The 22,712-nt window shown below is 37.5% G+C and overlaps 1 protein-coding gene across 4 annotated transcripts in view; it reads right to left on the bottom strand.

Moving 5' to 3' along the window:
• The window catches only part of PPP1R9A (protein phosphatase 1 regulatory subunit 9A), a 131,898-nt gene that overhangs the window by 13,826 nt on the left and 95,360 nt on the right, over window positions 1–22,712 (bottom strand). For 2 of the 4 annotated variants that reach the window (XM_015618034.2, XM_015618035.2), the window contains exons 6-14: window positions 19,697–19,852; window positions 15,180–15,233; window positions 13,105–13,334; window positions 11,634–11,730; window positions 11,331–11,502; window positions 7,031–7,188; window positions 6,171–6,471; window positions 2,022–2,109; window positions 1,844–1,921 (exon numbers count right to left, since the gene is read on the bottom strand). In XM_015618034.2, the coding sequence (XP_015473520.1) occupies window positions 1,844–1,921; window positions 2,022–2,109; window positions 6,171–6,471; window positions 7,031–7,188; window positions 11,331–11,502; window positions 11,634–11,730; window positions 13,105–13,334; window positions 15,180–15,233; window positions 19,697–19,852 (1,334 nt within the window). The remainder of the gene's footprint in view (window positions 1–1,843; window positions 1,922–2,021; window positions 2,110–6,170; window positions 6,472–7,030; window positions 7,189–11,330; window positions 11,503–11,633; window positions 11,731–13,104; window positions 13,335–15,179; window positions 15,234–19,696; window positions 19,853–22,712) is intronic. The other 2 variants (XM_015618036.2, XM_015618037.2) reach the window with 1 other exon arrangement.

The raw sequence follows: 22,712 nt of genomic DNA, 5'->3' as shown, positions 1-22,712 counted from the left end.
ATATCTGGAGCATTAGTGGTAGTTTCAGGAAATAATTTGGGATTTTATTTACACATCCCAAGTCCTACTTTCTAGTATTGGCAAAATAATGCATGCAACACTCATCTGACAACATGATTAATTCTAAATCAATCAGTTGCTGTAATGGACATAATTGTAATTTTAATTGTAATAATAATGCTGTCTTTTCATCATCTTCCTTCTTTCAAAGAGCTTATACAGCTTTGGACTTGTAGAGAGAACATCCTCACATTTCTTCTGAGGCAAATTCCTTGGAGTTAGTTACAAAATAAGTGGCAATGACTGTTTAAAAACAGTTATGCTTAAACAGTTCCACTCCAGTTAACAGAGGTCAAGTAAGAATGAAAAATGCTCATAAATTTCAACTTTGAAAGCAGTAATAAACTCTACTTTTAGCAACTGTAATTGGAATATTGAACTGTACTAAAGAAATATTAAGAGACAACACAAAGAACTGATTAATCACATGGACTAAAAAGCAACTGATCTCTACACTGAGATCTGTTCTCTAAGGAAGACACCTGGCAGATCTCACAAATACCTGTAACATCTTGTGTTGGCATAAGGGTCATTCAAACAAGCATACATTCAGTTCCCCCAACCTATGGCTTGCTATCTAAATGCTGCATGATGTCTAACACCCTGCTAAGGGCACTAGCTGCCTCACAGCCACATAAAGTGCAGAGATTTGGCTTTAAGAAACCTCTCCCTGTCACTAGGGAAACCCAGCAGTGAGTATCACTGATTCCATGTCAGCTGCGAGCAGACGCACTGGGACAGGTTTTCTGACACCAGCAGAGAGGTGATGACTGCTGCCTAAAATCACTGAAGATCCTGCCAGATATTTGCAGAACACAAATGTACAAATGTATGCTGAGACAGAACACTGCACTTCAGCACAGTGTGCCTGAGGGAGTAAGGAAGGTTTCTTCTCTTTTCTGACTTAATGGAGCTACACAATGTACTTGTCACTGAGTCTCCATATACCAGACTGCCAGTAGAACTGCACAAATGGCTACATACTGATTTTCCAACACAATGTTTTTTTGAATAGCATTTAAACTTTGCTTTCTTCCAACAGCTCTTTTATTGTGTAGGTTTTTTGCACTGTTTTATATGCAGTTTTTGAGTTGCTATGTCCTTTCTAGACTTTTAGAACATACATGTAAGGAGAGGCCTTCAATAAAAATCTACTCTAGCTTGCAGAGATGATTGCCTCCTGTCATTGTGAACATTCATTTATTTATTTGTACAGTTCTACTGCTGGTGATGTTGTCACTATTCCTTGCCTGAAAGTTGTTGACATGACATGCAGTCAGCATTTTTCCTATTTTCCAACTTAAGATGTTTATCTTCAGAAAAAAACAAACCCTTCTGAAAGCGCTCCTCACGTGGGTGCTGCAAAGCCGCAGTGAACAGCTGCTGCTCAACCTCACTCTGGGGAGCTTAAAAAAAAATAAATGTGGAATTGTGTCAAGGTTTCTGGTTCATGGATATTATTAACTGACTGGGTGCATTTCATAGGGCTGCTCTGAAAATCTATTTCTGCAAATCCCATTAGTGGATGCAACAGCAGCAGTGATTGAGTTGGACCTGATGATCCTCGTGAGTCACTGCCAGCTTGAGATTGCCAGTTATGATTCTATGACATTATAAACCTCCAAGTATCTTCAGATTATATGTTAGTCTTTTGTAAGCTCAGGTTATCTCAAAGATTAACACTTATTTATGAAGTCAGTTAATATTCCATCTGCTAGGATGATTAGGTTTTTCCAGTGTTTCTAGCACACAGTTTCTCGCATCCTCAATCTCTCACTCATACCTACTGCCATAGGTCACCCTAATAGCTTCTTTCTCTTTCCGCTTCTTGCCCTTGCTTGAACTCCTTCTCAAGGGAGCCCTATAAGAATATTAGAAAACATCAGGAAACGTTTCTTTAAATTTTACTTTCAATCCTTTTAATGAAGAAGAAAAAGTACTTTAAATAACAAAATGCTTACCCAAGATCTGCAAGTTTTCGCTTTAGTTTTTCTGTATGCCCTATAGTAGGGCTAGTTGTTCTTGCTGCCTGAGCACTTGTGGCACCATCTAGGATACATTTGTACATGGAAGAATGTACATTATTAACTTTAATTGCTACTTTCCATCCCGAACACTTTTTCTATCTTTTCATAAGTAGATACCCATACATGTACATTTGTGGGAGTACAAAATTTAATTAGGGGAATTCTCATTTTTAGGAAGATGGTGTGAAGAGGACTAGAAATAAAAACTTTCAGAATTTGAAAATACATAAAAATCTTATTTTAACTAAAGAAAATCAAAAGTTAATACTGATGGAATTTTAATGAATATGTAATAAACTGAAAAATACAATTTATAGGAGAACATTGCAATGAATCCATTTTTAAACTCAGCAGTAGTTTTCTTATTTTTTACAGAATTAATTTATTATGTATGATTTACTTCCAAAATGACTTCTAAAATTCTTTGTTCAATTTTGGAGCCAAGGGTACTTTTTATGATGGACATGATATGAAAGAGTTAATCAGTTTAGCCTGAACATCTATGTTAAACTGAACATGTTACCTAAAATCTAACCATTCTGAATTTAAAAACAATCAACCCCCCGACAAAACCTAAAAGTAGCTCAGTTAGTAAATTTGCCCTGAGGCATCTATCAATTTTTGATCTCTTCTACAAATGCTATTAAGCCCTAAAGAGGAAACAGGCTGCAGTACCTATAAAACCAAAACAATGAATCTGAGTCTGGCAAACATCCTGTGAAATCTATATGGAAGCTAAAAGAAAACACACACAGTAGTTTAAAAATTCAGACACAGTGACTCTTAACCATAGTGTTCCCAAATACCCTAGAGGAAGCAAATGAAGGTCAGTCATTCATGTCACTTGTGGTTTGGTGGCTTTTGCAACGTGACCTCAGACATACACAGCTTGTAACTGGAAGCACTGCTGGGTTTGTGGATCTCACCTACTGTTGCTGACTTAAACTCAACCCTCAAAATTAACTCAAAGTACCTCAGCAATATCACAGGACAGTCAACTGTGTGTATAGAATTTTGTGTGTTGCTTTGTAGATAACATCTGCCCAAGTTTTCATTTGAGAAAAAAATTTAATGTGCGATGTTTCTTAAATCCTCTGACAAGTGGGAAAATAAGCCTTTTGCAATACTCACACTACAAGCCATACTATTTCCACCAACACAAGTCCTTAGGTTAAAAAAAATAATTTTTGGAAACAACTAACGAGCAATCTCATTCCAGAAAAGCAAACAAAAGAAAGTAGTAAGAAGAATGAAAAAAGTATGATGAAGTCTCTGATTAAGAAATCCATTTCCCATGGAGGTAGAAGAGAACTTTAGGCAATGCACTCTGCATCAACCCTACACTGTGCATACTTCTTTCCTGTTTCCTCTTACAGCTCCTCTTTTGTTTTTAATGCACACTTCTCATTTAACACTGCCAAAATTGTAATAAAAAATAACACTTGCAACATTTATTTTCACACTACTATTCACAGGCAAGTGGGGCTTCAGGGCAAGGGGCAGTGAGTTTTTTGAGAAACTTCTTAATGAAAGTCAAGATACTATAAAGTAGAGATGTTTTGTGTTGGGCAAATAATTAAAGCATTCACTAGATGGAAATTTTGCTTCTGTAGTAGAAAAGAATAGCCTGGAGAGCTCAGTTGGAATGCACAGCAGCTACCTGGAATGGCAAATTTTCTCTTCAAGCTCTTCTATCGCTATGATCCCCCTCCCACACATCTGGGGCCAGCCAGGGCCCTTTAAATAATGACGACTTGCTGAGGAAAACAGTTGTGTTTGCTTTGAGACAGAGTGGAAAATGGACAAGCTAGTTCCCAAAACCAGCTTGAGTGGCAGAGTGGATCTGAATCTACTTCCTTGCATGCAGGAATAGCTTGCACATGGCAGTGACCAAGAGCAGAGCCACAGGCACCCCTGCCTGGGCAGGAGGGGGCTTTGGCCACCCTGGATTGGTGCATCTTCCCTGGCACCTTGCAGCTCTTCAAAGAAGGTCAGGGAAAGCTGGTTTCTCAGAATAAATCTCACAGAAGCTGTTTAACCCACCACCTTCAGCCTCCAGCCTAAAGCTGCAGCACTGCGTGGCTGATGGAAGACACTGGACCGCAGTCCCCTGCCCACCTGCAGCAGCAGCCGCACGTCAGTGAGCGCTGCCCACCGCGGGCACCTCGCTGCCTTATCAAAGGCTGATGCTGCTGCACAAACCAGGCACAACCAAAGAAAATAAACTCATCTTGTATGTATGACAAAGCTGTGGTTATAAACTCGTCATTTTGCAATGAAACTAATCTCATGCCACTTCAGCCCTTCCCACAGCACTGCAGGATCTTGTAAGAAAAAGAAGACAAATGTGAGCTAGCTAATGTTGACTTCTGCTGCTGAGAGACTAACTCACAGCCATGTGTGTGTCCTCAGAGGAGCTCTCTTTCCACCTCCAAAAAAACCCACCTGAACACAAAAAACAAATCAAATGCCTCTTTTTATCTTCTCAGCTGTAGGAGTTTAAAAGCCAAATTAACAACCATTTAAAATAGCATTGCTGCAACACTTGTTGCCAAACAACTGCTCTAGTAGCTTTCTTTTCTTTGTAGACTTATTAAATTTGATTATTTGCACTTGAAATTATATTGCTCTGGTTAATTCTAATGTATTACTCAGCAGAATTGGACACACCCAAAAACATTGTTTGTTTACTTAATAGTCACAGGAGGAAAGCATGACAGCAATATTTAGACAGATTTTTTTTCAAACCTAAAATGGAAAGTGACACAGTGGGTGGAATGCAATACCATATTTGTTACACTACAAGGCTAGTTTCCACTAATTTTTTTTATCAAGGTATTTTTCATACATCAGTTGGAAATGCAGGATTTAGGACTTCCCTGACAAACCAATCACACCTTTAAGCTGAGTCTGTAAAGTCACAGACTTGTGCTCACACCCCTATTTTTACTTGCAAAACTCAAATATTGAATTTAACTTGGAATCCTTAACAATGTAACCTAGTTACAACTAGCAATTTCAGAACTCATGTAAAAATGCTTGCAATATATTAATCTATCCTAAATTCAGTAAAGATTCATTGCAGCATTGTCTTTTATGAATCTGTTGAAAGCCATGTATAAAGATGAAGAAAGAAAAGGGTAGCAAATAAGTAGCAAGTCTTTTAAGATACACAAACACAAATCTTCAATAAACCGTTCTTTTCAGTTAATTCAATCAAGCTGAAGTTGGTTATGAACCTATCTAGACCTCCTCCTGCAGACCTCACTTATGATCAACATTTTATTACGTATTTTAGCTTATGTAACAGATTGAGAATACAAGATAAGAATGCTGAAGTGGTGTCAAATGCTCATTCTGACTTTGAAATACATCTGAAAAGGACAGCTCAGTATTCTGTGTAACATATCATATTGGTTATTCTTATAATAAACTGGTATCTGAGACATATACCTGAACTACATACAAATGTATCTTGTTTTATCCACCTAGCATTTAAAGAATCTGAATTAAATTGATAACAACGAGGCCAATCTCCCCAATAAATTACTTTATTTTTTCTGTAAATGAAAAATCTCCAGACACTAACCTCTCATTAAACCTAGACTTTTCTCCCTCTCAGCAATTAAAAGCTGCAATCTGTTCTTGCTTTACGCTCCTTTCCGCACCTCCCAAAAATTAATCTAGCAGTGCCAAAATCACATTATTTGAGTAAGTACACTGTGTTAAGCATGTTTTTAATACGGAGGTGTCCCAAGGCCAAATAATGGTTTTTTTAAAAAAAACACAATAAAGCATTTTTTTAAAGGCAATTTCCCCATTGCTTCAGCGAGTTCTAAGAAAGTAAAAAAAAAAAGAAAGGAAGCAGTGCCTTATCCCATTTTAAACTTTCTCCTTTTCTTATACCATCATACAAGGTAATTTTAAAATTTTTGACTTCTAGTTTGGCAAAAGAAATGACCTAGAAGAGATGATGACCTTCTAGTTGCCAAGGTACTGCTGCACAACAAAAGGCCATAAAGTAGATAGCTGTTAAGTGAGCAAAACGATGCATCAATTTATTGTAAAAAGAAACAGTAATACCTTTATCCTGTAAAATATTTCTGCCAGCTGGGTGATGCAAAGGAGATGCTTCAGAGCTGTGCCCAGATTTTGAAGGAGAAGAAAGTGGAGTGTCTCCCCGAGCATATGGGGAAAGGACACCTCCTTTGTGGTGCTGCTCTTCTTCTTGGTTTTCAGTTAGGTTGTCAAGTGAGATTGCTGCACTGCTAGCCACGGGGGAGAGGGAGGAAGCACCAGAATCTGATGCTGGTGAGGATGCTCTCATGCATAAGGGCAGTGGTGATTTTGAAATGTGCATGGGACTACTGTAACTGTGTGATGGCTGTTGGTATAAGAGATTATAAAGCAGGTTATACCACTTAGTAAGCAAACAGAGCAAGATTTACTTTGAACATGCAATTCTTTTATTCATTATGTAGCTTTCTATTTGTATGAAATGCTGTAGCAGTTCAAGGCATTACCTTTTGATACCACACAGAGTGTTTATTGGTATTTGCTTTCAGACCAAGTCAGATTAGGACAAAACAATGAGCAAATATCGTATCAATGGTGGTAACAAATTAACAAAGAGAGAAATGCACAATTCAAGCTCCTTTCACCTCCTGCATAAATGAAAAGACCCACTCTGTATTATAAAGCACATGTAAATCAAACAGATCAGGATTCCAGTTAAAACACAACAGAACCAAAAAACCAGGTGTGCTGACTCAAAAGGAGACCGGACTTGCACATCACTCAAGGACATTCACAGCAGACTGGCCACAGAGGAATAAATACTGCCTGTGCTACAATGAAAGGATAAAGGCAGAGGATGAAACGACTTACAGGGGCAATCTAGTACTCCACAGGAGTCCTGAAAGAGAGGGTAGAGGCCTTCTCACCTTTCGTTCCAGGCTGTCCTCCCCATCAGTTGAACTGATGCTATCATATAGCCGCGTTCTGGAAGGCCTCTGCCGCTTGTTCTTCACCGAGAGCTGAGCTCGAGTCTTCAGTGCTTTGGAGTCCAGCCTCTCTGTTTCTGGAACTGCTTCATTGAAATCTGTATGGAAACATTATTTGAAACTGTTTAACAGAAGGATCTTTCATTACATTTTCTACAAAAATGAACTGCATAAACAATTCCAAGTACATGCATTTGCATAGAATCACAGAATTATCTAGGTTAGAAAAGACACGTTTTACTTGTACCCTTACCTTCATAACTCCTATAGTACACCAATAAAAAGTTATTTGCATAAACAAGTTTATCTGTACAGATTCAGCAATCAAAGAATCAACTGCAGATATTTAAAATTCAACTAAGTATTCCCACTGTTACACAGATGACAACACAAACCCAGCTGTACCAGCCCAGAAAGTAGATCCACATAGACTCCTTCAGAGGGAACTGCAGAGAGTTCTCCTCCACCAGGGCATAAACATCATTGTGTGATACATGAAAACTGGAGAAGTATCTAATATAAAAAATGGAACAATTAAACCATCTTACTTGCCTGGCTTCAAAGACACCCGATTTCTGAATGTCTTGTGAGTAAAGTATACTGAACACTTCATGTATGACTTGCCTCTACAGCTAAAACTAACATACTGTACTTGTCTTAGCTATCAACCATCCACTAAAATGAAATCTGAGTATCTCAGCAAATTTCCACTCAAATAAAATCTGAGTATTGCAGCAAATTTAACATTTTACAAAGCTGTGGTGACTAAGACTAAAAAGATTTTTAAAGGTGTTTTTGTATTTTATACTAGAAAAATAATAGATTCTTATGGTTTCAACAATTTTTTTTCAACTCTCACAATAAAAATCAAACCATAATCCATTACATAAATTTACTTGACTATATACTGCCTTCAGAATACACTAATTAATTAAAATCTGATCTTATTTTTGCTTTTTTCTATGTGTAAGAGATAAATTTTACTTCACATGATACTACAGAATAATTAGTATTGCCTGACTTGCAATGATGCTGCTGCCCTAAGTGTAGTTATCCTGTGTATCCACAGGATAACTACACATTGTCATGCCTTGAGCTGCTTATATTTGTTCTTTCAGGTGTACACACTTCCATACAGCCCTTTGTTTCACTGCTGAAATTATGCAAACTATCAACACAGGACTGCAAATGGTATTCACAGAAATGCTTATATGGGCCTTCTTAAAGCAAGAGACCATCTGGGCCTGGAGCTTCCTTCTTCCTCCACCCCATCTTGCCCTGCTTGGTTGCAGTGGAACTGGGCTGCTGCCAGATGGTCTCTGCCCCAGCCACATGTGCTGCCAGCTCCCTCTTCTGCAGAGAGTGGCTGGCCCTCACACATTCCAGCACAAACCCACAACCTCACATGATGCTGCAGTAATCTCCCAACCCACTGGGATGTCTGGAAAATCTCACATAAAAGTCATAATAGTTTGTATTTCACTCTCAGAGTCAATGTAATGAGACTTTCATCAGACGTTCAAGCACTTGACTCCAATGTTCTTCCATCTGAACTATTTCAGTACCACTGTGAAGCAGGAAGGAGCTTGTCTGTACTCCCACTGTTTTTCCATTAGACAAGCTGACAGAATTTAAAATCTCCTTCTGTGAACTGATGCATCTCTGGGTATCCAGACACCCAGAAAGTAGAGCCACAAAGTGTCTTGAACAGGAACTTGCACAGAGATGTCAAAGTCTGAGACTGTCAAAGTCAGCTTCAGCACTGAACTGTTTGGATTTCAAACCACTGACTCCTGCCACTAAACAGCTTGATTGTCTACTGCAGATACAGATCATGATCACTAAACCAGAAATCTACAATGCACTGCTGAACTCTCAGAATAAACCAAATATACGTACAGGAAACGCAATCCGTAGTCTAGTGTTCCCTGGCAAAGCAAAGGAAGAATTATGTGGGCCACAGTAATTTTGATTTTCTTTTTAACTTCCACTGATGTTACTGGCAGCCCCTTAAGCTCAGTGTAAGCTCAGTGTTACAGCCTGAGGAGTCGTGCAGTCTGGCAGGATGCTGAGCACGGCCAGCCCTGGCAGCGTCAGGAACAGTTATGCTCAAATGTTTGCATCCACTGCTTCTATCCAAGTCTCCCACCACAAAAGAATGCAATGAACACCTCAGATCACACTGAAACAAAAACATACTTGATACCATTTTAATTAGAATACTGTATTTTTATATATTCTAATTTTTTGATGGAAGACAGACCTGCAAACCTCTGAACAAAATTCTGGGATGTGGCTGTCTACATGCAGTCCTACAGCAGGAACCTGATGCAGAGGCTTGATCAAGAAGCATGCATTATACTTGCCAAACACGAGCCAGAAAAGAGACTGGAGCATCTGTGTGAATGTCACAAAGGTAGTGTGCACAACCCACAGCACCCAGAGGGACTCTACTCACCTCCAAAACATCATGGACAGCCCCCCTGCCCTTTACAGCTCCTCTGCAAACATTCATGGGTTGATAGCAAGTTCTTTTCTTAAAAGGTTTAAACGAGAGTGATAGAGAGATGTAGGCCCCTTGCAGAGCAAGTATCACTACGTTAAGAGTCTGATATAGACCTCAGAAACTGACACAGAATTTACTGGAGAAGGTATATGGAAGCCAAAGAGTGCTACAGCATATTTAAAGATATCACTATTTTTAAATGAGGTTTTTTTGCTCTTGTTAAAACCACAAATGCAGCCTGGAATCCAAGGTCTAACTATGCTGCTTCTGCTTTTGAAAAATCATTGCTGATTATCTATTTTACCTAGCTAATAACTTGTGTTTGTATTCATGTGGTTGAACTTGGGCACTTTAATTCAGAGATCATTTAGTCTAACACTCAAAAATAATTAACACTGGTAACATTTCTCCAGGAAAACATTTTTGGAATGAAAAAAGGCAGCTCTTTCAAAATTTTCATGCAAATGCACCAATTAGAAAATGTAACTTTGAAGCACTGACATGCAGATTTTTAATGCTAAACTAAGAACTTCCAACTTTTTAGAATGAATTTTACAATTTTTTTTTACATGTAGAAATTCCTGAATTTTAGCTCTTGAGCCATAAATGTGTGTTGACATTGTTACAACATTGCATGTAAGCATCATTTTTCTGAGTCAAGTGAAGAAAACATACTTTCCTGAAACAAGCTACTGAAAGGATTTGTGTTAACAGCATTGCTAAGTATTAAATGTTTTATAACACTAAGTCTCTGTGGCAGAAATACAGACTTTCTTGTCATCCTGGGTGTTTTTCTCAATTTCAGAGATTTCATTACAATTAAAACTTGACAGAAAAAAAACAGGTCTGTGAGGATTTGTGGAAACCAATTGCACAAGGTCTGCATATCACCTAATAACATTTCAGAAGGACTAGCTCTTTTTTATAGATATAACTTGTTAAAAATGTAATTCATATTGATTTGTTTGTAAAGTGATACTGTTGGGGTCCACACATGAAATGAATGCTAAAATATCAATTTTAATAAACACCCCTGTGCTTGCCAGGAATTAATTTATTTCATAATGTATCTTTTTTTTTTTTTTTCCTAACACAGAAATAAATAATATTATAGTTTCTAGGAATCCTGGGCTTCATTGAAAGCAGGGTGGTCAGCAGGTCAAAGGAGGTGATTCTGTCCCCCTGCTCTTGTGGGACTCCACCTGGAGTGCTGCATCTAGCTTTGGGACTCCCAGCCTAAGAAAGACATGGAACTGCTGGATCAAGTCCAGAGGAAGACTATGAAGTTGGTAAGGAGACTGGAGCACCTCCCTCATGAAGACAGGCTGAGAAATTTGGGGCTGTTTTGGAAAAGAGAAGGTTGTGCAGAGACCTCACACCAACCTTCCAGCATCTGAAGGGGCCCTGCAGGGAAGCCAGAGAGGGACTCTTTGTCAGGAACTGCAGTGACAGGACAAGGAGTAATGGCTCAAACTGAAAGAAGGGACATTTAGGGTATCTAGGTGGAAGGAATCCTTTACTGTGGTGAGACACTGGGACAGAGAAGCTGGGCATGGCCCCATCCATGGAAGTGCTCAAGGCCAGGCTGGAGGCAGCTTTGAGCAGCCTGGTCTAGTGAAAGGTGTCCCTGCCCATGGCAGGGAGATTGGAACAAAATGATCTTTAAGGTACCTCCAACCCAAAGTATTCCATGATTCTATGATTCACAAGAGTTATGGTTTGGTTCAAACAAACCTTGACTTAAGCCATCCAGGCAGGTCACTTGCTTAGTATCTAGATTTTCCACTGGATCTCCTCTAGAAACTTCTCCAAAAGATGTCTGCCTTTCAAATATGTTGTTGTTATTGTTAACCTGGCTTCCATTTTGCTTCATTAGCCTGAAAACTTCTGCTTCCAAGTCTTGTATCTGAAAGAAATACAATGCAGCATTACCAGTAATATTCACCTCAATACACCATCCCCATTAGAGATGTTATTCTTCCAGAATATCAGGCAGAATTGTCTAATTCCTCAAATATAAGAGTAAATGCTACTCACACGAGCTTGTAAGCCTTGAACCTCTACAAGGTGTGCTTTCTCCAGATCTTCTATTTTCTTTCGTTCAGCCTCTTGGCGTTTGATAAAGTCAAGTTCTCTTAGGGGGAAAAAAAAAGAAAAAAGATGATTTGCTGTGATCAAAGCAATCAGAGTGAAACAAAAAATAAAATGTTTTGCTACTCATCAAAAAGATCTGTCCTTAGCAAATAATTTATCACTTACTTAGTAAGAGCTATGAAAATGCTATCAGGACAAAACCCTAAGCAATTAGTCTAAGTGAATATGCCAGGCAATGATATAAAAATGGCAAGAAAAACTAATCTGGGAAAAAAAAAAATCAGTTCTTACTAATAGTCCTAACAGTTAAATTGGTTTCTTTTCCTAATCTGTGTTTACAACAAAAGCAATGTAGCTTAGTTTATGTCATTCTCTGTTGTAGGATATAGAGCAAAATCTCTGTTTTACTAGAATATTACCATGTTTCTTCACAGAAAGGACAACCTGTACATTTTCAGGTAGAAATTGGATTTTCTAAAGGGAATCTGTTAGGTCAGTTAAGGAGTCTAAGGTATTCAAAAACAACTGACTAAATCTAATATAAAGCAGAATGTCAATAGAAAGCTATCCAAACTCATTCTAGTGACTTTCCCTATCTCTTTTTAATTTGAATATCAAATAAATTTGTGATAGGAAGCATACAAGATGCAAAATAGCTCTGGAACAGTCATGAAATTCCAAGATAGGTAGTGATATTTTGACACTCTAATCCCCTTTTTAATGGGACAGGATATTAATTTCTGCAATCCCAATTATCACTTGACACTGGTGTATGTCTTTGAGGTTTTCCTCTTTAAATAAGAATATTCCAATATAAAGTGACAAAAACTGCTGCCAAAACAAAAAGTAATTTGGGAAATGGAAGCTATTATAGAAATGTAAGATGTTATTATTCTTGCTAGCCACCAGGGAGAGGGGACCACATGAAACAGAGGGGGCCAGGAAATCATCAGTTAGCCCAACTCAGCTCAAACATTCTTGGCATCTACAAGAAGAAGAAAAATAAAATTTAAAATGTAACAAAACAATATTCTTTTTGATGTTACATTTGTACACAGCAGGAATGAATCCAGCTGATACAATACCCATATAAATTGCTGCAAACTTTACTAATCAAATGCTTTACTGTGAGTATTCTTAGTTGTTTGCAATCACGCCAAGCTATCTCCTAATTCTGAAACATACCAACCTGGAATATTACAGACTAAGTCTTTATTTAGGTACAGTATGACTACAGCTTGAATACTAGCATTTTTCCATAATAAAGAGTCCATGCTTTTCATCAATAAAAGAACTGGAAAATAGTGTTTACCTTACAGGTGTTTAACAGTGGGTTTCATATTTCAAAATATATCATATACATGTTTTCTATTTGGCCACTAAGTCATTTGCTGAGCCTGGTGTAGCTGCTTACTTTTGCTGAAAATCCTTGATTAATTTCTTTGCCTTGTTATATTTCTTCTCCAGAGCCTGATACTGGCTTTGCGTCTCCTTGAGGTGCTCATTCACTGTGTGACACAGGGTTTGTGCCTCAATCCAATAACTCTCTAATTTCATCATCCTTTCCTTATTCTCCTCAATGTTCTGCTGGAGTTGGGTCTTCTCCAATTCCCACCTCACCTTCTCATTCTCAGCAGCCTGCAGCTGAACAAAGGAGTGGAGATGCAGTCCATAAAAAACTGCAAAGTGCAGCCTAATAGTTTAGGACTAATTCAAACAACACAAATAAAGAGAATCAGGAAATCAGCAAGTACAACAGTAATATGCTAACAGTGGGAAGAGTGTTCCAGGACAAAGAAAACAGACTGATACATGTATTATTTTTCCTCGTAAAACCAAGCAGAGTTTTTGCTCAGTGTTCCAGTGCAGCCCCTATGCCTCTCTGGGTTATACCAACCCATCTGACCAGCTGACATTTCAAAACGTCAATAGTGGAGTACTCAGGCAAACTGCAGGGTTAATCAGCCAGCACATGGGATGCATTTTGCTTTGTACATGTGACTCAGGTGCTATAAAGCATTCCTACACTTTCAGAAAATGATGACATTTCTTATTTTAGGAAGAGGGAATTTGATTTCGAGACTGATTTTTTTTTTGTGTTAGGGTTGTCATTTCCTAACTGAAGCTACCTGCAAGTTTCAGTGCTTGGTGCTGGATAAGGCTGCTGCTGTATGGTTATACAGCATCTTGTGCAATTTAGCTCCTAGAATTAAGTGAACAGAAATGCCTTAACATCCTTGTTTATTTATCAAGAGTTTTTAATTTGCTCTAGGCAGTTCTGCTAGCATCATCGATGATACACACCAAAAAAATTAACTTGTTTGCAGTTTTATTAGTAGTATACCTAAATCAATCACCTTTTCTTCAGCTCTGTCGAAAAGATGAAGTAAAAAGGTCCAACACTAAAAGGCACATTAACCCTCATTTTGCAAATGGATTTGCACAGATGAATGTTTACACCCACACATGGATGCCATCAAGCCAATAGGCCTTGGCACAATCCCAAGGGATCGACTGTGTGGCTCTAATTGCTACATTGGAACTGGAAAGCAGAAGAAGAAAAGATTTTTGACTTTCTGGACTGAGACAGGACAACAGAAATTGTCCTTACAGGAAATAGTTGCATTCTGAAATTTTCTTTTTAACAGTCATTTATGCAGATTTGATAAACACTATGCAAAATACACAGTGAGTGCAAATGCTGCTGGAAAGAAATAATAATCTAAAATCTTTTTTAGAAGTATCATTTTCTCTTGTTATTATTTTTATTTCCTTTATAATGTTCTCAGACTCAAAGAGAAGGATGTCATTATAAAACATGGCATTGCTGAACAACTGAATAATCAGTTAGTTTCCAGAAAGGTTACTCTAGTACAAAAAAAACACAGTTCTTTTTTATTGCTATAGCAAATTTAATTTATTAACTAGCAACCGATTGTGAGATGTTTTATTTTGAACTGATCATATTTTTCCTTCCTAGACTATCTTCTAAGGAGAACTGCAACAATATGAAACAACACCTTTCTTTCTGTATATAAAAAAAATTTCTATTAAATACCTTTAAACAAATCAGGTTTTTTATAAATGTCAGTAACGGAAAGTAGTGTAGGGATACTTTAACTTCACTGGTAAATAAAAAACCTAACTTCAACTTCAATATTCAATCCAAATATAATTTTAAAACCTGAAAAAATGCATCAGAATTTTAAAACTAGCAATCTGCCATTTAGTCATTATGATAACCCTTAAAACATATGTTTAATTGAAACTACAAAAGTTGGCACCTTCTTTCAATAGCATCACTTAAGATTTTTACTCGAAACTTGGAATAAAGAATATATACCAAGACAAGATTTAGCTGAGCCACTGTGCTTCTAAATCAGCCTTTAATAAGGATGTTGACTTCTCCACCCACATAAAGATACGTCTTCAGATCTGATTTTGCATGAAGAAAAAAGCATCATGTATTAACCATATATTGATTCTTACCTTTGTCTTCAGCTTCTGAATTTCAGCTTCTGTAACTGCATGTTTGATTTGCAACTAGAATTGAAAATATAAAATAAACAAGTGAAGTCACAGAGAGTACTCCGGTATTTTTAAAGCCTGTGCTGCAAGTTGAATACCTTATTACGTAGCAGAAGGCCCCGAAGAGTGCTGCAGTGCAGTAGATTGTAAATTAAAATGTCTAGCTTGCAAAATGACTCAGTCTGTGCAACCTAATTAAAGATAGGATGCCGTCTAACCACTCATAATTTCAAATCAGAACATCCAATCTGTTTAGAAAAACCAAATGTCTTATGTTTAAAAAAAATAGATGTTATCCTGCTGGGCTTTGCTCTCCTCTGATGTGAATGTGAAATACGTCCCCGTGCTGAAAGTCCCACTGCACTGATTAAAGCAGGCACATTACAAATAAGCGAATATGGAAATAAGTGATTTAACAACTCAAGAAGTCAGGAAGACCTTGAGGGAAGATTCCACACATTTATTTCATGCAAGAAGAAAGGTAAACTGATGCTATCCTTCACCAATAGCTGGAGTTACTCTGCTTAAGCCAGCTAATCTCAAGTGAGAGCAGTTACACAGGGAAACTGTAAATAACAGCAACAGCATTCAAGCAACAAAGCGACTGCAAGCAGATTTACAGCCCAGGCAGTGTGCTGAAGTTGTAGTTACATCACCAAGCAGCCACAACAACAGGGGATCCGTACAGGGAAAGGGTGGGTGTGGAGGACCTGGCATCCACCTCTCACCTGCTGTGGGATTTCTCCCATACTAACCTACATTAGTCTGTTCTGTGAACAGTCACTACTCTGAGTGTATTAGGCAATGTCCTGAAGCACCTTTAGTTTTACCACAAAGGTCTGCTATTCACAGGCTCCAGGAATGCTCTGAAGTGCAAACTGAACCACAGCTTCAACAGCATAACCCTAATCCAAATGGAAATGATCACACACATGTACCCAACACTGACCTGCTCCCCAATCCCTGCTGTACTATTTAAAGCAGGCAGCATGGAAAGGCCCCAAAACCTTACCCTGAATCAGTGACTCGAGTACATTGGGTATGGTGCTGAGGGCAAGGGCAGAAAGTGAACTACAGCCTGAGCCAGCACTGCACTGAAGATAAGGCATCACCCATTATTTATGAATAGAAGGAACAGTTACAGAAAAACATGTTTTACATGCAGGTTACTTCTCTTACAAGACAAACATGAGCTTTTGGGAATAGTTTATACTGAGCTAATAGAGTATATGAGGTCGTTGTACTGAACCAGAAGCTAACATCTCTGATGAAGCAATGGCTACATTCTTGAAGAACCAGCTGTTAGCAAGAATATGTGCAAATTAATCTAAGAAGTTCTTCCAGAAGAGAGGAATAATTTTCCAAGTAAGAGGAGCTGTCACTGAGCTGACCAGTACAAGTATCTCTGAAAAGTTCTAAGCTAATTTAGAAACTCCCTTGCCATAAAGTCTCTTGAATGCCCCTTCTTGTGACATAGGAAATACACACTCTCAGATTAAGTTTGGATTGAAAGTCAGACTTAATTAATCTACTGAATAAACACAGACCTTTAAGGTGGAGAATTCCTCAATTTCTGCTGGACAGAACAGAAGAGACACTGATTCACCCTTATTATTACATAGAAATAAACTCCAAATTGTTGCATAAATTACAATCTGCTCAGATACAGATGGTTTTTACCAGTTATTTTTGTGCTCTCTGTTATTAAGTTAAAAAAATTAATACTGAGTACCCAGTCAGATCATTGAATCAGTACATGGTACAGCAGATCCCACTGAGGCAGAAGAAATAAGACACTTGTCTGCTTAACAGAAAAATGTGTAGCTGGATATGTATGTTTTTTTAAAAGAAAGAACTAATTATGCTCGTAGAATAGATGAGAAATATTAACACATTTATAGGTTAGACTAAACAACAGGCAAGGTCAACTCTTTGGCAAGAAAATCTGGACTCCATAGCTAAAATGTTTCAAGCAAGTTTACTAACGGGATCAGAAATCTTTATTCCATGTCCTATTTAATGCCAGACAAATTCTTGGCAGATACTGTTTTGTGGTTTTTGGTTTTCTTTTTTTTTTTTGGTTTTAAGTCAATATAAAATTGTGAAGGCTTCACTTCAACAAAGACATACATTTTGAGTAATTTTTGGCACATTTCCTATTAAAACATGTCTTGAAAAGCTGATTAATTTTCTACAAAACAATAAAACTTCTTATAAAAGGTAATTTTTAGAGAGAAAATGGATTGAATTCATCAAGACTGCAAAAGGCAGAATAGGATGAAAGTCTAGAAAATGTTAAAATATCCAAAGATCCAAAGTACACTGGGAAGGAAAGTATGCAATAGGATCTAATAATCACCATGACAATTTTTACGTAATCATTATATATTTTTTGCATATAATAATCACCCATTCTTCATATGTTTCATTAAAACATGAAATAATGAATTCCTACGTAAATGTCCCTTCTCCCTACAGATCTTGTCTCTCTTCAATCATCACAGCTAAAATAAAGTTTCTATCTCTTTCTCTCAAAGCAGTTAAGAAAAATCAGTCCTATTTTTCCTGCTTTATAGCCAGGAAAACAAGACTTTCAGAAGTACAGTGATTCACCCAGGAATGCCCATCTCTCTTCTGACTTTCATTCCAAAAGCAAGTCATTTACAATAAGAGTGCTCCCAGAGTATGGGAACACATTTTTTGTTGCAAAGACTGAATTCAACTAATTAGGTCAAACTATTATGCTTAAAGATTATGTCCTACCCAGTTGCCTAATACTTTCATTAATCTCTGGAGTAAGAACAAGAAAGAACAGTTATTCTTTAAATACAATTCCAGAAAACACTGTGTGGGCTTGTGCAGTGTGATCATGAACAAGTCCTCTAGTGTTGAAAGAATTCAGGGCAAATACCAAGAAAAATACATGTACTCACTCGGCATCAGCCAACAAAACGCAGCTGTGCACTCTTAAAGACCATCAGTGAAACAAAAGTAGCTGCGTGGGCTGCTCAAAGAGTCCACTCTTGGGCAGGAGCATTTCATGTTTTCTTCTCAGGCTCTCATCTACACTTAAACTCGAGGATCCCCAAGTACCTTCCTCTGGTCTCTAAAACAGCGTTCTAAGGCTATGACAGAATATCTGCAAATAACTTCTAATCAGTCTGGACAAGCTCAAGTATGGCAATAGCCTGAATTTATGGAAGCTGCATTCAAGCACAGATTTAAAGATAATTTATTTAAAGGTGAGTTTTTTGCCCATCACTGCATCTGTGTTTTGCACAGCCTTGGAAAACTCACTGGCACACAGAGAATGGTAGCAAATTCTCACCATCTTGAGACTGTATTTCTATGTATGATGCAAAGTATTAGAAAATGAAGTAAAATGTTCTGCTAATTTGTGTAACAGCCTGAAACTCAACATACAGAGTGAGAAAATTTTAAGTAATGTAAAAAACTTTCAGGAACCAACAACGAATAACAGTAGGCACCCAGTGGCTGCAAGGGCTATCAGCAGGAAAGATTGGTTACTCATTGACTGATTACTTTTCACACATGACTTTCACTAGAGGGTAGTGTGTGTATATAAACAATATATTTATACAAGATAAAATATCTGGTTTGGCTGAAGGCAAGAGGATAAGTGGAGAAGGATAAAAGGGGAGTCCTGGTATTTTAAAACTCCTATCTGGTCCCAGATAGGTCCAGATAGGATCAACCAGCAGGTTCTGCTGCTTAAATCTCCTATGAGGTTCTGGCTACTTTCAACGCTTCTATCCTCCTGTGTTTAAAAAAAAACACAACAAAACAAAAAAAAGCTCTTTATTGCCATCACTCAGCCCATTACTGTATGCATAGGTACATCCATTGTTTCTTATCTTTATTTGCATGAGAATTCAGGAAAGCTTAAAAAGAAGCCATATCAAAAGCACAGCCTAAAATACAGAAGAAATGTCCCTCTGTACCTTGGTGTGTGAAATTACATTAATTCAATGACCACAATGAACACCAGAGTTAGTACAGGTGGATGCTGTACTCCCTAACCATAAACTTGGTATGGTTTTCATAAAACTTTGATAAAAAAACATATGACTGCTTCTCCAATACAGCATCCTTCTAAACACATGGCCAGACACATGACACAGCTATACACTGGTGAGTTACTGTGTAATGGTATAGGATGAATTTCACATGTCTCCCTTCACTGAAGTTTAACATCTGTTGTTTGGTTTTCCCAATCACCTTTTATTGGCATCTCACAAAACCAAAGCAAACCAAAGCAAAGCAAATCAAAATATCTCCAAAGGACAGTTCTACTTCTTTAGAGCAAAACTTTTTGAGTAATTTCAAAGTACTAAGCATACAAAAAGCTAAAAACCACCCCAGTTTTCAAGAAAAAAACCTCAAGCGCTGAGCACTGAGCCAACTAGAAATCTGGTTCAGTGACGTATTTCAGGAGTATTTTCTGACATATAACTTACTTCTTTGAATTTGTGAGCAAGTTTGCTGGTGTCCACGTCACTGGGTGAGAACATGTCATCATTTTCAGGGAGATCGAACACTTCAATAGCCATGTCACCTCCTGGAAGGACAGGTCCCATGTCTTCATCTTCTTCATCTGTAGCATATTCCCCTGTCTTAATTTTATAGTATTTAAGAAATTCCAGTTATCATCTTATTATGCAGAGACTATTCAAAGAGTAATTAAGATACTGTGAAATCACAGCATTCTGCATACAAAAAAGGTTATCTTTGTCTTTAGCTATACCTCCAGTACTGATGAATTCTACCAGACAAAATATAACTCCACACTCGTATTTCAGTACGTTAAGAGAGAAAACAGTGTCTTAAGCACTAATAACTCAGTTCTCAAGCATTACTGGCTCTGTATTTTGATGGTTTCATCCTGTTCAAAGTGAGCCCTCTTTTGTATTGGAAGAACTCTCCAAATTTATTTCATATTTAACAAGGAATCTTTTCCAAAAAGAAACAAAAGTAGAATATTATCAACAGGATCTTGATTAGTCATTAGTAAAGTCATCTGGATGAAGTAATTCTCCAGTGATATTCCATGTTGAATTTGAAAATTCACTGGTTTGTTCTTTATAAACAAATTAATGATAGAAAAGTCACACCCACACAGGAAGACAACAGTAGGAAAAAGAAACTGAGTGTCAGAGACAAGTTCAGAATCTGAAGCCAGAGTTTACTCAGTTTCCACCCTGAATAAGGAGCTGCTTTGAACTAGTTTTGAACAATAAAAGTGGGTGTTTCTTGGGCTGGTAAACCGTGAGATGCAAACAATTTGCTGACAAAACAGAATTTTGAGAAATTGTAAACTGCAATCATTATCTCGAGAACAAACCAAATAAAACAAAACAATAATACTGAAAATAAAAAGCTTGCAGTATTGAACCCCAAGCTGCCTCCCCAGTCTTTTGCACACATGTCTGTGCTCATCTCTCCCTGTCCCTAAGGTGAATGGCACCACCTTACTCCTGCGGGGCTCCGTCTGGAAGCTGCAGAACAGCATGTACGGATCACAAACAGCCTGCTGGCTGGGCAGATGACTATGCAAACACATTATAAAGCCAACACTTCCCCCAGGCCCACATCTGGATTTATAAGGCTTGGGACTAAATAAATACATGGAAAAGGAAGGGCGGGGGGACCAGTGCAGTCTTTTTCATGTTTATACAGTAACACCACTAAAATTTTGACAAAACTATTCAAAGTTTTTCTTCATGAGATTTCAATTCCTGAGATGAAGAAACATAAAACTATTATTAGAAGTCTATTCCCCGTAGTGATAAAATGGTCTATTAGTGCAATTTTTTGACAAAAGGACTTTTCAAAACAAGAGGTAAGAACTCATTTGAACAACAGTTCAAACCTCAGCTTCCTACCTTAATTCAGTTTCTCAGCTGTTGTTTAGGCTTATGTGAATCTCTCTCAACTAAAAAGCACACATGCAAGACGTTGATTCTAGTTGCACAGGTACACACAGACAATACACAGAATTATAGAATGACTGGGTTAAATTTAGTAATGATCTTTAAACACCATGAAAAACCTACATTCTTCTTTTTTTAAACCACCAAAGTTTTAAAAAACAAAGCCAAAACACATAGAAAGCATAAAATAGTTTAGTAAAATTTTATGATGTTGAGAGAACTACTAAAAATAAGGTAAGTTACTGACATGCACATCCATGCTTTAAAACAGTCACTGTAAAGCAAGGCACTTTTTTGGTGAGGTATTGCTGCCTCTGTAAATAGTAACATATACTTCAATGAAATAAAGAGTAATCATTTATTTTATATACTTCATACCTCCTAAGCATATATGCCTAAGAATCTCAACAGCATTCTATAAAAAAAGCTGACAGCTGCTTTTGCTTCTTCTTTCCTTATTTAAGAGAAGCAAAGAAAACACAGTCCGTCTCACTGGAGTTTTCAGGCATGTAAGCATTATAGCTAAACAAAACAACACCTGAATTTGTCATTCTCTATGTCTGCATCTCATGCACATACAAAAGAAATCTTCTGTTAGACTACACTTGTAGTAACTTCTGTTTCTAATTTATTGTCCCCGACTATGTGCAGTAGCTGTCTAAAGTGAAAATTTGGCTACTAAGTCTCCTGGCTCTTTCCAGGAACATGTAATGCCACCTCCACACACCATCAGGGTAACCAGAAGCAAAAAGACTAACTCTTAAAATCACACTGAGATTACAGAGAAATTAATTTTTGTGGGGACAAAATAGTAACAGTCCATGTACTTTCCATTTTGCAGCCATTCTCCCTGAAGCAAATAAGGTAGTACACAACTGTAATTTCTGCTTTAAAAAAAAAATAAATAAAATCCTGACAGGTCCATTAGTGGTGGCAAGGAAATCTCATGAAGCATGCAAAGAGGGGGCAGAAACAGGATCATTAACCAGTAAACTCAATCCCTGCTTATGTAAAAAACCTGCAGATCTGGCTCAGCTACATGTGCATTTCAAAGTAATATATTAATACAAATTACATTTACCAATTTTGGCAAAGGAATAAAACAGATGAATTTAGTTAAAACTGCTTTCTTCAAAGACTTAAGCTAAGAAGTACTGAATACAAGAAGAAAAATGAACACACATGAAGGAGTAAATTATTCAGGAAAAATTCAAGAGCAGACAATATTCTACTGGCCTCAGGAGCTAGAGTGTTTGAAGAGAAATATCAGGCAGCTAAAAATGAACATAAAGGAAAATCTTGCTTCAAATTGCACATAATGAGTGTCAATGAGCACAGTCGTTTTTGCTTCAATTAATGAAAAAAGTAGCTGTCAAAGCAAAGCACAGCTCAAGTAAACAAGGCACCAGGATGACAAGAACACATCACAGAACACAGAAATAAATGGGACTTTTGCTTTTGTCTTCAAAATAAAGGGATTTCATCTTACAGTCACATGAAAAACAAATTACAGGTTCAAAAGAACCAATATGTACATTGAGGG

This window comes from Parus major, chromosome 2, assembly GCF_001522545.3.
Source record: "Parus major isolate Abel chromosome 2, Parus_major1.1, whole genome shotgun sequence".
NCBI lineage: Eukaryota > Metazoa > Chordata > Aves > Passeriformes > Paridae > Parus > Parus major.
Note: the sequence above shows the minus strand (reverse complement) of the source record. Positions and strands in the feature narration are given on the sequence as shown.